The 17,823-nt window shown below is 37.7% G+C and overlaps 1 protein-coding gene across 1 annotated transcript in view; it reads right to left on the bottom strand.

Annotated features, from left to right (window-relative positions):
* The window catches only part of NCKAP5 (NCK associated protein 5), a 1,079,978-nt gene that overhangs the window by 142,587 nt on the left and 919,568 nt on the right, over positions 1 to 17,823 (bottom strand). The window contains 1 exon segment of the mRNA XM_060178101.1: positions 1,258 to 1,359. Within this exon segment, the coding sequence (XP_060034084.1) occupies positions 1,258 to 1,359 (102 nt within the window).

The raw sequence follows: 17,823 nt of genomic DNA on the forward strand, positions 1-17,823 counted from the left end.
AATAGACCTACTAGCATTTACCAAAATGGAGACCCCCAAATCTCCATCTGTAATATTCTTGCCTTTAAGTTCGTGATTAGTCAATAATTTGTTTTGCTTTATATCTTAACTCTTTTTCAGCCACCATGTTCCAGGTGATACCATGATGCCAATCTGATTTCCTTGGGAAAATAACCTCACCACTGTGTCCTAGAACCCTACCTTCCCAGGTACCCACCCCACTGGAGAAAGAGACAGGTTGAGAGTATGGTTCAACCTGCCAACACCCCTGTTCAGCAAGGAAGCAATTACAGAAACCCGACCTTCCACCTTCTGTACCCTATAATGATCCTGGATCCATACTTCCAAAAGGATAAAAAATATGAAAGCTTTCAAGGGAGGGGATGAGGCACAGAGTTCTGGTGGTGGGAACTGTACTCCTCTTATCCTATGGTCTTTTCAATATTTCCATTTATAAATAAAAACTTTTAAAAATGAGACAGGCAGGCAGAATAAACACGTGTTTCTTGGACAAAAATTATATACTTAAAAGACTCCTGACACTAAAGCTTTATTACAGATTATATGCCATTAAGGTCTTCATGAATATTTAAAATGACATTACTCCAACCAAATTTAATTCCAGTCTATCTTTGGATCCTTAACTTTTGATATGGAATACCCTATGTACACTGATAAAATTATGGACTAAAATAATAAGGCAGTTATTCACATATGGTCATTTGTCACTTTTTTATGTTTAAAATTTTCCATTATATCTTTATTTGGATGCTTTATTTTCCAAGTTACTTTTTTTCCCCCATGTCAATGAAAGTTAAAAACCATCCTGTTTAAGATTTTTGTCAAATAAGCACAAAGCTTACCTTGGCTAAAGAAAAAAAAAAAGCACAGCCCATGAATTTTTAAGTGTTCATACATAATATATCATGAAAGTAGGAAGAGTAATATGGGACATGGACTTTAATGAAAAGCTCCTTGACCATTTCTCAGAGACTCTGAGATGTAATCAATACTAAAAAAGGTATCATGAGGACTAAGCCAAGATTTATGATATTTTTTGCCAGGAGTGACAATTTCTATTTACTCTATTAGCTGGGGGACATGGTATTGAACTTCAGAGAATACAAGAAAGGAAAGTATTTTTATCTGCCTGACAATGCTTCAAGAATGCGCTTTATGGTTCACTTGTCATATCATATATGATGGAAGGAAAAGAACTACTTAAACAAGTTTTCTGAAGAGAACAGGAGAACTCACGTGCATCTTAACATCAGTTTGTGACTGTGACAGACTTTTGCTTCTTTCAACCTCTGAAAGCAAATCATCAGATGAAGGATCTAAGATTCGTGAGTGAAGTTTCTAGGTGTAAACAAGCAGAAACATTGGATAGTGAGAATTACTGTCTATTTCAAAATCCTGTTGTTGATAACTAAGTAGCTTTAGATTTGACTTTTCTAGACTAAATAGTATATATACTAACAAAAGAGTTCACTCTATTTTTCAGTGTTTAACATGTGTTCCAATGTAGCTTAGAAACAATAGTCATATTTTATAATCTGTCAATCTTTGTTGAAAAATAAGAATAAAAACTAAGCAGTGGTTTGAAAATAAATGGTAGGAAACTATGAATAACTTAGTGCATATATTAACTAGTATGAAAATTGACTTTTTATATCCATGTTAAAAAACAATCATGATATTAACCATATTATGTTGAATAATAGTTAATATATGAGCAAATAATTAGAAAAGTTACTTTATTTTCAAATAGTATTGATCTTGTGAAATCTTCCCTTGGACATGTTTTAACTCAAAGTCATTAATGTCATTTGTCTGAAACAATTAATGAGCATAGGAAATAATTGCATAAGGGGATCTGGGGACATGTTTGATTTTTTGCATTAATATTCACATGCTGTTCAATTACACATTCAACTCTTTATTTCAACTTTGCTTGGCAGGCCTGCTAAACCAAGAACATTTCACTATGTTAATCTTTATACTAATTGTTATGGCTTTTCTGTGAACATTAAATTTGATCTTTTTAATTGCAAATACAATAAAACATGATTTATTTCCAATGTTTGTGCTAGGCTGATGACACTTTCAAAAATAGCACTCAAAAACCAGTTTTGTGTTGGTGACAACTTTTGTGACTTTGTACACTGAAAAAATTGAAGCAAGTGAGTAAACAATGTGATTAAACATGCCTCTGTAACCTCTGAAAAATTTTTATTTCCTCCTCAGAGAAGCCTGCTACAAGCTGATGTTGATCTGAAAATGTTGAAGACTCTGATGCAAATCAGGATTATTCACAGTGCTGGAGTTGCCCATGGGTTATTTTGTCCTATCAGGCCTACCATACTGTCAGCATTGATTTTTAATTTTTAAAATATTTAATTATTTTTTCTTTTGTTGCCCTTGTTGTTTTATTGTTATTACTAATGTCGTCATTGTTAGATAGGACAGAGAGAAATGGAGAGAGGAGGGGAAGACAGAGAGGGGGAGAGAAAGATAGACACCTACAGACCTACTTCACTGCGTGTGAAGTGACTCCCCTGCAGGTGGGGAGACTGGGGCTCGAACTGGGATCCTTATGCAGGTCCTTGTGCTTTGTGCCACCTGTGCTTAACCCGCTGTGCTAACGCTGACTCCCAGGAATGATGTTGAATACCACTGAAAGAAATTACATTCACTCAGCTGTCCATCTGACTCCCCTCAGGCTGCACCATGTGAGAACTCTGTACTTAGTGATCTGGTTATCAAGCAAACAATTATGCAGAATGACCACTGTAATAGGACCATGCTTTTTCTGTGTCTAGGTATAAAAGCTTTTTTTCTTCTGTGTTGCACCAATTCTTCTGCTCAAATCACTCTTGCTTCAGACCTATATATTCTTGTTCCATGCTTGTGGAGCTGTTTTCACCAAAACTGGGAACAAATCCTAAATGAATTGCTCGTTGTCTTAGAATTTCCAATTTCTCCAACAAAGCTATGACACCAGTAAGTAACCAGAACCAGGATATTGTTACTGTATAATTTTTATAATATTTTCCTCTCAAAATGGAGTTTCTGAAAGCAAAGATAATTCAGTATTCAGAACCTTCCCAGTGTATAACATCCAGCAAGTACTAATATGATGTTGGTTGTAATTTGTAAAGGGGAAAATGTTTATATTTCCCCATTCATATGCAGATTTTAGATACTGAAAGAATGCCAAAAGTGATAATATTATAAGACTCAAGGATATATTTATCAATATATAATCAGTCCAAGGAGTTATGGGAAATGACACTCAACAAAATAAATCATGATTTTGAGTGCTAAGTCATGTGATTTTATAGAAGCATCCTTATAGATTTGATATCTGACTTCTTATTCAGCATATGGTTATACTTCACTCCTTCTCAGATCATGATGTCATTCTTTTGCTTTGTGCATGAATATATGTATGACAAAGCCATCCTCCTAAATGGCATTATATCTAAGGTTTTTACCCAAGAGGTCAGTTTCCTCTATTGAAATTGACAAGGTTATGTAGGAAAAAAGGCAGGTCTTGGGAAAGTGGCCAAGATGCGCCCCCTCCCCAAGTCTGTTCTTAAACACAGGTTGAAGGGTTCTCAGAAATGTCACTGAACTACCTGTCTCAGAGAAAGAAGTGGAATTTACTACTTAGTTTATCTCACAGGTAGGGAGAGGTACTGCATAATCAGAAAAGATAATAAATAAGAAAATGAATTGAGCTGAAGTTCACAGAACCTTCTCCCAGCTAACTATCATAACTGAGAGTTAGTAACAGATAATTTTTAAATGTAAAGCTACAAATCATTCAAATTATTTCTACAAAATTTCATATATCCATAGATGCTACATTTCCCAAAGTAAGACTTTTCTGAAAAGCTTAATTTCATACCTATATGTTGGTATGCTTCTAAATTCTGCTTATAAGACCTTCTGTTCTGATCATCACATTGGGTTCACTTGTATTACTTACTATGTGGTCTATTTACATAATCACTGTTTTACCTGGGTCCTGCCCTGCCTGCAGGGTATTGGTTTAATCCCCACTGGTTAGATGGAAGCTTTCTATGTTCTGTTCATGCTCTATTTTTGCTCCGCCCCCTCTCCTAGTCATTTCCTTTTGCTTGCCACTTCCAGTGAAGAGATGCATCAAAGGCGATGTATCTGATTAATAAACGAGATACTGCTTCCCAGCTCAGCCATGAGTCCCTGGTCATCTGTCTCCTGCCCACAAAGCGCAAAGCTGGACCGGCAACTGGTGACCCGAAATGGGACTGGCAAATGGCGCCTGAACAGGGACATATGGTGCCCTGAAACAGGGACCAGCATATGACATGAGACCTAACCTGCCTATCCCCCAGGTAAGTAAACTTGGCTACCCATCTGCCATGGGTTGCCTTTCTACTTATGAAGAGGTTTCCCAAAGCCTCTACTCTTTCTTCATGAGACAGTGTCTCTGTGTCTGGAACATTTTGCTCTGGGTCACACTTTGGTTCCCTGACTGGGAACTTTGGTTCCTTATGACCGTGATCGTAGAGCTTGAAAGATGCATGGAGATTTCCCCTGGGACTTTCTGGACTCCCTCTCGTATGTTTCCCATGGAGAAGGACTACTCTAACTTGAAGAGCATTCTCCAGTACCCTGGCAGACCCCAAGAATGGAGAAATGTGGTTAGTTCCACTCTCCATCGATTATTTCTCGATGGGAAGATGTTTCTAAAAATGGGTGCCTGCAGCAATCCACCAGGAACCATCAGTAGCACCCTAAATGGAATTTCGAGGAGCTTTTTGGACTAGGACGCCCTCCGGGGACTCATGATACTACATGGTGAGATCTGGGTAATCTGGTTCAAGGTGAAAGAAGCAAAAACTGCCTACCACTTTTCTCTCAATTCCCCCTCTCATTGTTCTCTCAGAATATCTTAAGTTTGCTGTCTGCTTTCAGTTGCATTTCATAAGAGAGTGATTTGAATGACTGAATTTTTGTATGACATTGACTTAAAAAAAAGTGCTGGATGCAGCCATGATTTCTAGAGACATCCAAAAACAATCCAAAAAAAATTGTTTTTTTCCTCTTTTGATTTTTTTTTTTTTATGTCTTGGTATAAATCTGAAACGTTTAATCCTGAAAACTGTATGAGTTACGGGCGTGGTAGATAAATCAATGGTTATGTTAATGATTCTCATGCCTGAGGCTTCTAACCATCGTTCTTTTATTGAGTTTAAACTTTTTAAACAACCTTAAAATCATACTAGAAAGGACTTCCAATTATAATGGAGTTATCAATTATAGTAAACTTCTAATCTGCTACAAGTTTTATTTCACAAGTAAGTGAATTACAGCTGTCAGGTCTTCACATGAAAAAGCATCTGCTCAAATGAAATCCCTGAAATCCATTTGGACCCGTTATCTGACATCACCCACAAGATGGCATGACTACAACGCACCCCCCCGAAACCAATGATGTGACCTGGCACGACCTGAAGAAACTGATTCACAGACTCCAAAGCTTACTCTCTACAGAAAAGCGGAATTACAGTGGTTGACCTTCCCCATTGAGGCAGACATGCAGCGTTTCATCCCCTGGCATTTCTTCCATGGTCATCTGCTTTGGACTGACACTTCTATTGGACTTACTCTTGGACACTTTACACAACTTTACAGCAGTTCCCTTTGAAACCCCGCTACTGGGTTTCTCAAAGACTGACCGTAGCAGTCCATGGACTTTGCAGCCAGCAGCCTTGGGGACTCTATAGGCACCTCCCATCGCCTGCAGACTCTTCCCACAGAGGTAGGAACTTCCCTCCTTACTAGGTCCTGCCTACAGAGGCAGGAAATGCCCTTTGAGGCATATAACGCCCCCAGAAGCAAGAGATTCCCACAGAGGCAGGAAACTCCCTTTGAGACATGAAATGCCCCTAGAGGAAAGAGATGCCCCCAGAGGCAAGAAATGCCCTTTCGCCTGTTAGGCCTTGCCCTTTGAGGCAGGAAACGTGCCCTTAGGCCTCCCCTTGGCATCACACTGGTTCTTGCTGCTCTCTTACTTGTTCCTCCATGTCTTTTGCCAGTTCCTTTGAAAATGCCTGTATGATATAGGTTTATGTTCACCCAACACTCCTGATACTATGGCCATTAGTTAAAAAGAATGGGGGAAATGTTGGTATGCTTCTAAATTCTGCTTGTAAGACCTTCTGTTTTGATCATCACATTAGGTTCACTTGTATTACTTACGATGTGTCTATTTACATAATCACTGTTTTACCTGGGTCCTTCCCTGCCTACAGGGTATTGGTTTAATCCCCACTGGTTAGATGGAAGCTTTCTATGTTCTGTTCACGCTCTTTTTTTTTGCTCCGCCCCCTCTCCTAGTCATTTCCTTTTGCTTGCCACTTCCAGTGAAGAGATGCATCAAAGGCAATGTATCTGATTAATAAACGAGATACTGCTTCCCAGCTCAGCCATGAGTCCCTGGTTGTCTGTCTCCCACCCGCGAAGCTAGACCGGCACCTATACATAAATTTACATAGGACTATAAGACACAGGATCTGATTAATTCAGGTCACAGTGAAAACAACAATGACATCAACACCAATAAAAACAACAAGGCCAACAAGGTTTGAAACCCTGCTCCCCACCTGAAGGGGGAAGATTCAGGAATGGTAAAGCAAGTACTGCAAGTACACTGTTTCTTTTCTTTTGTTTTTTTTTTACATTTATTTATTTATTTCCTTTTTGTTGCCCTTGTTTTATTGTTGTTGTAGTTATTATTTTTTTTTGATGTCATTGTTGTTGGATAGGACAGAGATAAATGGAAAGGAGGGAAAGAGAGAGGGGGAGAGAAAGATACCTGCAGACCTGCTTCACCACCTGTTAAGCAACTCCCCTGCACGTGCAGAGCTAGGGGCTGGAACTGGGATCCTCACGAAGGTCCTTGCGCTTTGCACCACCTCCTGCTTAACCCGCTGTGCTACTGCCCAACTTCACTTCTCTTTTTCTCTATCTCTCCCTCCCCCTCTCAATTTCTCTCTGTCCTATCAAATAAAGCAAAGAAATAAAAAGGGAAAGGATGGCCTACAGGAGTCATGGATTTGTTGTATAGACACCAAGCCCCAGTGATAATCCCGTTGGAAAAATAAAAGAAAGAAAATCCATTTAGAGGGCAAATTCTCTATCACATATGTATCAATAGTTTTTGTTTATTGTTAGTGTACATCTGGAAAAGAATTTTGGTCCATATTCCCAGAGGGAGAGAAATGGTAAGGGAGATAACCAGAGAGCTCTGAACTCCATTTTCATTAGGACCCACAAAGAGATGAGGATAAAAAGACACTTGGAAATAATAATTGGTGTAGTCATAACTTAGAAAGGAGCAAAAAGCAGGACCACAGACAAAATGGGAATATATATATATATATATATATATATATATATATATTAGTCAATACATACGGTGACCTTAGGAGAACTACTGTAGTTTCCAATGTAGGGAATGAGGACACGAGCACACAGAACTCTGGTGGTGTGATCAGCGTGGAGTTTTACCCCTGTTATCTCATAATTTTGTAAATCAATATTAAATAACTAATAAAAAGTCACTTAAAAATTCAAACTTGAAAATTTCCAATTCAAAGAGCCTGGATTTAGGTCATTTATGTTTCTGACATGAGAAGAAGCAAGACTATTCAGTACAGTTTTGAAATTGACCTCAAATCTTATTTTATCTCAATAAAAGGGGTTTCAGGTGGCCGGGTCATGAAGCACCTGTTTGAGCACACATTACAATGTGCAAGAACCCAGGTTTGAGACCCCGGTCCCCACCTTCAGGGGGAAAGCATTGCAAGTGGTGAAGCAGTGGTGAAGCAGGTGTCTCTCTGTCTCTCTATCACACCCTTCCCTCTTGATTCCTGGTTGCCTTTAGCCAACAAATAAAGATAAAAAATTTTTTAAAAAATGAAGTTTCATTTGGTTTCAGAAGTACAAATACATTTCCAAAAGAGATCATTAAGCTCTTGTTACTGGTGGGGTTTGGTGCAGCTTTGAATAATAGGATTTAGGTAGGTGTGCAGAGAGAGTGTACTGGTGCTGTGTGGCGCTGGTACTCAAAACCAGGACCTCATGCAAAGCAAGGTACTTGTACTACTAGGTGAGCTATCTACCAGCCCCAAGACTGTCATCAGCATGTCACAGTGAATTCCCGATGTAGTTGAACTATACTACTCCCCTATTTAATCTTTATCTTAACATGCATGACTACTGAACTGTCCATATGGGAGGGTTGGTTTTCCTAACAGAGTGATCAGCTCTGTGATAATGCAAATCAACCCCAATGTTTCTGCTGTGTTCCTATTTCTGAGCTGGTTAGTATCAAGGAACCTGTTCTTTCTTCTATTTGGATACACCATTGGATTGCATTTCCCAGCCTCCTTTGCAATTAGTTATAACTATATAGCATGGTGAGCTCTGGTGAGTGTGGGCAAAAGTAATGTGTCCAGGTCAAGGAATAGCACCTGTATGAGGTACTCCTTGCTCTTGCCCTTCAGGGTAAATCTAATGTAGTTCCCTTAGCATAGCAATTTTGGAAGTCATATGTTGAAGGAGGAGTCACCAGGGACAAAGAGTTTATTTCATAAATTGCCAAGTGGAAGAGCTACAACAACTAGAGATAGCTCTTTTGAACTTTACATGAGGAAGGGAAAAACTTATACTGGATTTTAGCCATGATTAATTTAGGGTGGCTTATTACCATGACTAACATTAACTTCCTCAGAAACAAATACTCTATAGCACATAGGGTAGCCATTAAAAAATAAATATATGGGGTCAGAGAAATAGCTCAGCATATAAGGCATAGCCTTTGCCATGTGAGAAGCCCAGGCTTGAGTCCTAACACCACATGGAGAAAGCTACAATGACACTGGGAGAAGCTCTGCTGTGGTGTCTCCCCCTCTTTGTGTGTCTGATTGTCAGTCTGTAATCCTCTTTCTATGTATATGCCCGAATGAGAAAGTTGGCCTAGAGTAGTGAAATTGCACACCAAGGAGGCCACAGTGAGGCATACACAAATTAAAATAAACACATAAATATGCACATTCACAATTACACATTAAGTATATATTCACATAAGCATATCCAGACATGTATATACACTGAGAATTTTCAGCTTCCCTGAGAAGAGGACTACTTTCTGTTACCATGCAAGGGCAGGAATGGGGGGAGGGGAGTGCACTGACCATCTGTAGTAAGAACATAATTCAGGCAAAGCAAAGTAACTAATATTAAAAGTCAAATATCTGTTCCAAAGAGATGCTATAAAAGTGAATACGGCACATATCTGATCATTGAATTCTATGAACACAAGTAATTTAGATTCAATCACAGAAGGTAGATATGAAGTAGTGTTTTTATATGATTTGCCTCAATCTCTTGGAGTCTTTAGTGTTAGTAGACATTTTAGTATTTCTATACTGAATTCTACCCTACTCTTATTTTAGAGTTCCCAGATTTCTTTTCTTCCCTTAGCAGAAAAAGGTCTCAGTTGAAGGGAACAGTGTCAACATGTTTGAATTCCTGTTTCATTTATAAAAAGCAAAATGAGAATGTTTGTTATTGCCACACTATCTGTTGCCAAACCTTCTATACTAACCATATTTTCCAGGCTTCTATTCATGATGCACTCTACTCATGAGATGGTGTCCTACTTGTACAAGTTCTTCATAGGACAGTTAAAGGAGTGAAAGAATTCCCTGGAAAATGTTCACTCACCAAAGGTATTTATTTAACTATTCATATTCAGCACCTTACAGAAGAACCAGAATACAAACAGAAGCCCCTGCTCACTCTCCAGCTTGCTGCCTAGCTCTCACTTCTCCCTGTTTGCTTTCTTACTATGGGCCAATTCTCCTTCTGTCTTGACTGGATGCTAACTTGGATTTGCCTTTGTTTACAGATCACCTTCCCTCACAAACCTAGTGTCATGGACTCTGGGATGACTTCTTGGAGGAAAAACTTCTTGCTTCTTCAGTTTTAGCTCTGCTTTCAAATTATTCAGGTCCATTTAGCAGTACTGATTTCACTTCATGTCCTTCAGAAAGCTTTCTGGAGTGACACTCCTCTTCCTTTCACTCCAGGCTGACCCAGGCTATGTGTTTCAACTTCTTTGATCTCCCCACAGCGAAGCAAGCAAAAAGTGTGCTTTTACAAAATCCTCTGACCATTTATTCAAAACTGCTAACTTCGTAGACTTTCATGTGAATTTGCACTTCTGGATATTATCTGTTGTGTAGGTAAATCTGTCTTTAGTGTATTTGATGATATCTATTTGACAGCCGTGTTCTAAATACGGACCTGAGTTTGAATAAGACTTGTTCCCTCTCTATGTAACATACCAATTTTCAGAGATATGTGTGAAGCTCTGAAAAGAAATTCAAGGAAACTTCCTAAAGTAGGTTGGAGTTCGGTGAAGACAAGGATTTTTTTACACTTTTCTTAACAAATGATTATCCCAAACCCCAATTTTTTCCTTGCTGACACTTTGACTTACATTTTATCTTACATTTTTGCTATACACAGAAATGTAAATTTTTTATCAGCTCTTCCAAATATCATCAGAAGATACTGTGGCAGACCCCTGGTTCACATTTCATAGGTTTCATTCTGTTCCATTAAGAATTTATTATAATGCTGAATATTAGATAACTGCCTATTACATAACTGAGTATTAAAATACTAATTTCTTAGGTTCACAAAAATTTGAGCCCAGGAAAATATCTTTTTTTTTGGATAGAAGATGATGTTTAATTAACTATGTGATTATTTCCACTTTGGGACTGGAAGCTAAGACATAATATCTACATTTAGTCATCCTGCTGATGACACAGAATATGCCTTTTGAAAATTTCCCTGTAAGCCCTTTTAAAAATATGACCGTAGGGAGTCAGGCGTGGGTTAAGCGCACATGGCGCAAAGCACAAGGACAGGCCTAAGGTACGAGCCCTGGGCTCCTCACCTGCAGGCAAGTCGCTTCACAGGCTGTGAAGCAGGGCTGCAGGTGTCTTTCTCTCCCCCTCTCTGTCTTCCCTTCCTCTCTCCATTTTTCTCTGTCCTATCCAACAACAATTACATCAGTAACAACAACAATAATAACTACAACAACAATAATGAGAAACAACAGGGGCAACAAAAGGGGTAATAAATAAAATAAATAAAAAAATCAAAAAGATAAAATATGTCCATCAAGGGTTGAACTTACTTCAGAGTCTAAAATTGCTATAGCTATTTTTAACCATTTACAACAGTTCTTCCTGCAATTATTATTTTCTTTTAAATATTTATTTATTTATTCTCTTTTTGTTTTATTGTTGTAGTTATTGTTGTCATCATTGTTGGCTAGGACAGAGAGAAATGGAAAAGTAGGGGAAGACAGAGGGTGGAGAGAAAGACAGACACCTGCAGACCTGTTTCACTGCTTGTGAAGTGACTCCCCTGCAGGTGGGGAGGTAGGGGCTTGAACCGGGATCGTTCCGCTGGCCTTGCACTTTGCCACCTGCATTGAACCTGCTGCGCTACTACCCAACTCCCGTTATTATTTTCTTGAAAACTTTTAGACTTACCTTGCTTATCAACCTTAATGTACCCTGAGTGCATGCCAATTTGCTTTGCATAGTGCCTCGACAAATGACATAGTTCTACATCCTCTTTTCTACTTCTCCAGGAGTCAAGGTTATAGAACACTTTTGAAACAATTATTCTACAGCCTTATTCAAAACCTACTTCAAGGGTCTCTTCTACTGTGACAACCTGATTATCTTGTGTCTGCTTAAGAGAGCAACATTGGGTTTTTTGACTAGAAAGTTTATATGGGGCCTCTGAAGCTTAAATTGATGACCAGAAAATCTAACATATGTCCTGACTTCTGAGATTCACAGGAAGAAGGCTAGTTAGAAGATGAATGAGGGTGTCAACAGAAGCCCTTTCCTTCGGGAGTTACTACTCTAATTAGACCAACAAGAAGTGCTTATGGAGTGTCTACTAAGTAAGTACAAAATTCTGACTATGAACTATCAACAAACTTGAGCAGGGTCATTAATGGCCTCAATATCAAAGAGGAGACCCAATACAGAGATGAGAACAAACAGGAAAAAATCTCAAGGCAGTATATGAAAGACAGATTCTTGTAGAATAAGGGTGATGTAGAGAGATGAGGGGAGAGTGGTCCAGGAGATGGTGCAGTGGATAAAGCATTGGACTCTCAACCATGAGGTCCTGAGTTCAATCCCTGACAGTACATGTACCGGTGTTCCTGTCTCTACTTCTCTCTCTTTCTATTCCTAATAAATAAATAAATAAAAAAATATTTTTTAAAAGAGAGAGGTGAGGGGGAGAATGGTAACATGGGGCAGGTGGTGGTGTACCTAATAAAAAACACACACACACACATACACACACACACACACACACACACACACACACACACACACACACACACACATACACACACACACACTATAATGCAGGAGGACCTGGGTTTCAGACTCCATACCCCACCAACAAGCAGGAAGCTTCACAAGTGATGAAATAGTACTGCAAGAGTCTCTCCTTATGTTTATTTCTCTTCCCCTGTCTCTCTATACTTTTGATGATCTATCAAAAAGAAAGAATAAGGGATAATAATAATGGTTACAGTTAAATGTGTACAAGATAAAAATATCTTCAAAAATTCTCAATCAACAGGGAGTTAGTTCCACTCCTAACTGAATCACTTTATCTCTTACACAAAACAGCAACTACAAAAAAAAAGTCAGGCATATTAATATACAATAGAGCAACAGATTGTTGGAAAAGTGGATGTAGGGTGAAGAAATTCTATTGCAGATCAGTTCCACCTGAGAGCTAGTTCTAAAGAGTGACTCACACTTCCTTACCAAATATAAGACTTTCCTGGAGCTTTTCTTTTATAACTCTGATCTGAGAAAGGAAATGATTTAGCAAAACCTGAGTTTATTCTGGGATCTAAGAGATAGTGAAGTACCTTAAAATTTCCATTTTTGTCACTAATTACTTTAACAGGTACTTTAATAAGTGCCTTCCAATTGCCCCTGCTGTTCTGTAAAATTAACTCCACTGCATTTTACATTTTAATCAAGCCTTATTTTCTAGAAGTTTCCTGAATCTCAACTGATTTTGTTTTTACATGTGGGAGACACATTATCCCTTAATTTCAAACCTCTAAAGGGAGTAGGAAGTAAAACACAACACCTTGACCTTCTATTTCAGACAGATTGGAAGTTGAATTGCTAGAGATTGGACTCATGGATGCTTAATTGGTATTTATTGATATAGATATTGGTATTGGTAGTGTTGTTTCCTTTTAAGAGTTCCTTTAAGGGGACACAGTTTTATATATAAATTTGGCTCAACTGAAAAAATAACACTAAACAGAACAATAGCAAACACTCATATTATGCTCTGTACATACTAGGTAGTGTGCACTAGATGCTTATATTGTAGTTTTCTTATTTAATCCTTATAATCACATACTGAGTTAGAAACTATAGGGGCCAGATTGTGACACACCTAGTAGAGCAAACGTGTGCAAGGACTGGGTTCAATCCACCAGTCTCTACTTGCATGGTGGAAATATCACAGGTAGTGAAATGGTGTTGCAGGCATCTCTCTCTCTCCCTCTCTCTCCACCTCTTTCTCTCTGTCTCTCTCTCTCCCCCTTTTTTTCTCTTTCCCCACTCTTTTTTTTTTTTTTTTGCCTCCAAGGTTACTGCTGGGGCTTGTTGCCTGCACTATGAATCCACTGCTCCTGGAGGCTATTTTTCCCTTTTGTTGCCTTTGTTGTTTATCATTGTTGCTGTTATTATTATTGCTGTTGGATAGGACAGAGAAATCGAAAGGGGGGGAAGATAGGGGAGGGAGAGAGAAAGATAGACACCTGCAGACTTGCTTCACTGCCTGTCGGGGGGGGGGGGGCTGGGGGCTCCAACCGGAATCCTTACGCTGGTCTTCGTGCTTGGCTCCATGTGCACTTAACCCAATGCGCTACCACCCAGCCCCCTCTCAATTTTTCTCTATCCTTAAAAAAATTAGTAAGACAGGAGTCAGGCAGTGGCGCAGCTGGTTAAGCCCAGGTGGCGCAAAGCACAAGGACTGGCGGAAGGATCCCGGTTCGAGCCCCAGGCTCCCCCACCTGCAGGGGAGTCGCTTCACAAGCAGTGAAGCAGGTCTGCAGGTGTCTTTCTCTCCCCGTCTCTGTCTTCCCCTCCTCTCTCCATTTCTCTGTCCTATCCAACAACGACGACAACAACAACAGCAATAATAACTATAACAATAAAAAAAAGACAAGGGCAACAAAAGGGAAAATAAATAAGTTAAATAAACAGAAAAACTTTAAAAATATTTTTAAAAATCAATAAGACAAAATAAAAACTGAAAAAATAAACTGTGATGGCATCTAGTTTTCAGGTGATAAAATTGAGTAACAAAGGAGTTAAATCCAGGATTTAAGCCTTCAGAGACTTCAGGGCTACCCCTTATTACACCTAATTCTCTGTCAGTATGCTGTCTTGTCCAGAGTATGGTGGCAAACACACATGGTTCCTGTCACCAAAGTGCTTCTAGGAGGACAAGTCACAGGTACTTTGCTCAATATTAACAGGGGGAAGGGTAATATGTAAAACAGATATTAAAGGATTAGCTATGAAATACATTTCACTAAGTTAAATGACTTCTTGGCAAATAGCAGTTTTCAGCTATTACATGGTATTTATCAAGTCAAGTGGATTTATTTTTCCATTAGTTTTCTAAACATATTCTATATTTAATTTTCAATTTTGTGTTTCTAGGCACATTAAGAGAAGCTACTGGAAAGAGAATCTGACTCAGAAGTGATGCTAGATTTTCAAGTCAGAATTCCTTCTCGATCTTCCTATTAAATCCTTCACCAAGATAATAAAAGACTCTTGTAATACCCAAGAGAAAATACGTGGGTATGCTATTTTAAACACATGCATGGCAGATTAAGGCGTTACAGATGCATCAGAAAAATTCATTGAAGGGCTCTATCCTTCATGTGACAAAAATGTGCTTCTGCTGTTTTTGCTTCAGACTTTACATGTAAACATCACTTATTTTAATCAAGCATGCTCAGTAAACACTGAGTTTTGTGTACCAGGATCCAAGAAAAAAAATGTGGAAAGATAAATTCTTAATATTCTAGGGTGGAAATTGTAAAGTAGTAAATGGATATTTGATGCATGAACACAAATAATATAAGTTCCCCATTTTCTTCTGAGACAGTCACCATAATCCTAAAATTATTCTGTATCCTCAAATCCCTAAAGATTAATTTTCCCAAATTGTATTGATAGAAGTTTTCTTTAAATATGCAAAATAATATTTCTTGGAGCTTTCCATTCATTTTATATCATATGCAGCAGTATTTCACCCTCAGAACACAAAAATAAGTTCTTATATTTTAGAGAAACTATCTATGAATTTACAAAAAGAGCAATATAAAAAAAGAATTTTAAGGCTCATTTTACCAGCTATAGGGGAATCCAATTTCCTGAGAGGTGACTGTTATTATAAAAATAATGGTGTGCTTGGAATGCTTGTTAGTAGTCAACTCATTTTAAAGATAATGTATATATTTTTTAGAAGTATGCAAATATTTCTTCTCAGATTCTCCATGTTAATAATTCTATGGCTTCAAAACATTTATTACATACAAATGTCTACATATTTATTAAGCCTTTTTATCTGGTATGGTTCTTTTAATAAATATTTTTAATTGATCAAATATTGATGAAATAAGATGTTATATAACTTGAGTACATAAAGATATAGTGATCTGGGAAAATAAGAGGCCCTTATTTAGAAAGTAAATGATGAAGTCACAGATGTCATCTAACCAAGTGTGTCATCATGCTCTGTACTCAAAGAAGTTGCTGTGTTATTGAAATACGTCAATTAACTGAAATTTAATGGACCTACTTCTTAGTTAGCTGACATATTTACAATAAAGAAGCTAACAACTGAAAGATTAGCTTTGAAACATTCAGTTCTTTAGGCAGGAGGTTCATACCTCCTATCGGGTCCAAATTCTGGCTTTGTGTGACTATTCTGGTTCAAATCCAGACTTTGTATGATTAAAGACAAGATAATCTTCTAAGATATACATTTCCTTTGGGGATAATAATAAAATGAATTCGTAGTAGTTTATTGAAGATTTTATATTGAAAAGAGGAACTTCAAAATTCATTAAACTGTGGTGAAGATTCAATTCATTTATGTGCTTGGGGCATATTTAGTGCCCAGAAGATACTTTCATGAAAAGTGACATAATTTGTAGGGTCCAGGGTAGAGGGCTCTATAAAAAAGATATTAAGACTTTGAAAATATGACATAATTGCATTTAATGCAGCTTGGGAGTACTATAATTCCTTGTATGACTATACAAGTTCACATTAATAAGGTCAAACTTATATGATTATCATTGGATTTTTAAAAATACCAAATAATCAATTAAAGAGTCTCATTTTATTTTCTTTACTAAACCTACTGGGCTAAAAGTGGTCTTTGGACTTTTAGGATAATCTTTTTAACAACATAGCAGCATGTTTTTATCCCCATCTCTCATTGGTGATATAACATAAAACCTTATTGCACCAAAGTAAAACACTCTGGGATGGGGAGTGTAGTGTTCAGGTCTTGGAACATGATGGCAGAGGAGGAAGTTAGGTGGGTTTTATGAGTGTTATGTAGAAAACTGAGAAATGTTACACATGCACAAACTACTGTATTTTACTGTCAACTATAAATCACAATAGAGAAAAAATAAGTAAATAATAAGAAAATAACAGAAAGCCTAAAACTGCAAACTAAAAGTCCTGAAACCACTTCATAATTTGAGAAATATGTCAACTGAAGAATCACCCTTTTGATAATATGTGAATGATCGAATGATCAAAACAGCTTATAATATATGCCCCCAAACTCCAGCAACTGTCAAGAGCAGGACATATAGGTGAGACAGAACAAATATAAACAGCTTTAGGGAAAGTGGTATGTAGTTCCTAGAAAGCCAATTTAGTTATTGTGAAGGCACAGTTACTTCATAGTCAGAATGAGAGGAAAGGCTTGCTCCAAGCTCATTTGTGTTTTCATGTATATTCTTTCCTATTTTCATAGGAGGTCTATCTTTTATTGGAAGTTGCTTCTCTCCAGGCAGGAATTATGGGAGGCATCATACATTGAGAGAGCAAGATGATTCTTGGTAAAAGTGAGCAGAATTTTATATTTACATTCTATGCCCACCCAAAATTCTTGTCATAGTTTACGGCAACTCCTTATGCCTAAACATCTTTAGTTTTTTTGATTCTAAATTAATTTTCTACCTCTCGTCCTATTGCTTCTATAGTCCTTAACATGATATAAAGTTGAGGACCAGTTCTTAGTACAAACCCTGGATATATAATCAGTGAAAGCATGTAAAATGACAAACAATAACATTAGAATTCCAACATGTATAGTTTCTGATAGTTTCCTTTGCCACTATTCCCTCTAGACATGATCTCCAAAAAATGCAGATAATAAGCACAGAAATTTTTAAAAATATTTTTATTGGGGGTTATTTATATAGTTATTTGTACATGTGTAAAATTCCTTAGTTTTCTGCAAAACACGCTCACTTGCAGCCTACATCTTTCTCCACATGTAGCAGGATTTAAAAGCCTCTCATCTGGTAGAGTCTTTTACTTTGATACAATACATCAAACCCAACCCAAGTTCTACTTC

Source organism: Erinaceus europaeus, chromosome 18, assembly GCF_950295315.1.
Source record: "Erinaceus europaeus chromosome 18, mEriEur2.1, whole genome shotgun sequence".
Lineage (NCBI taxonomy): Eukaryota > Metazoa > Chordata > Mammalia > Eulipotyphla > Erinaceidae > Erinaceus > Erinaceus europaeus.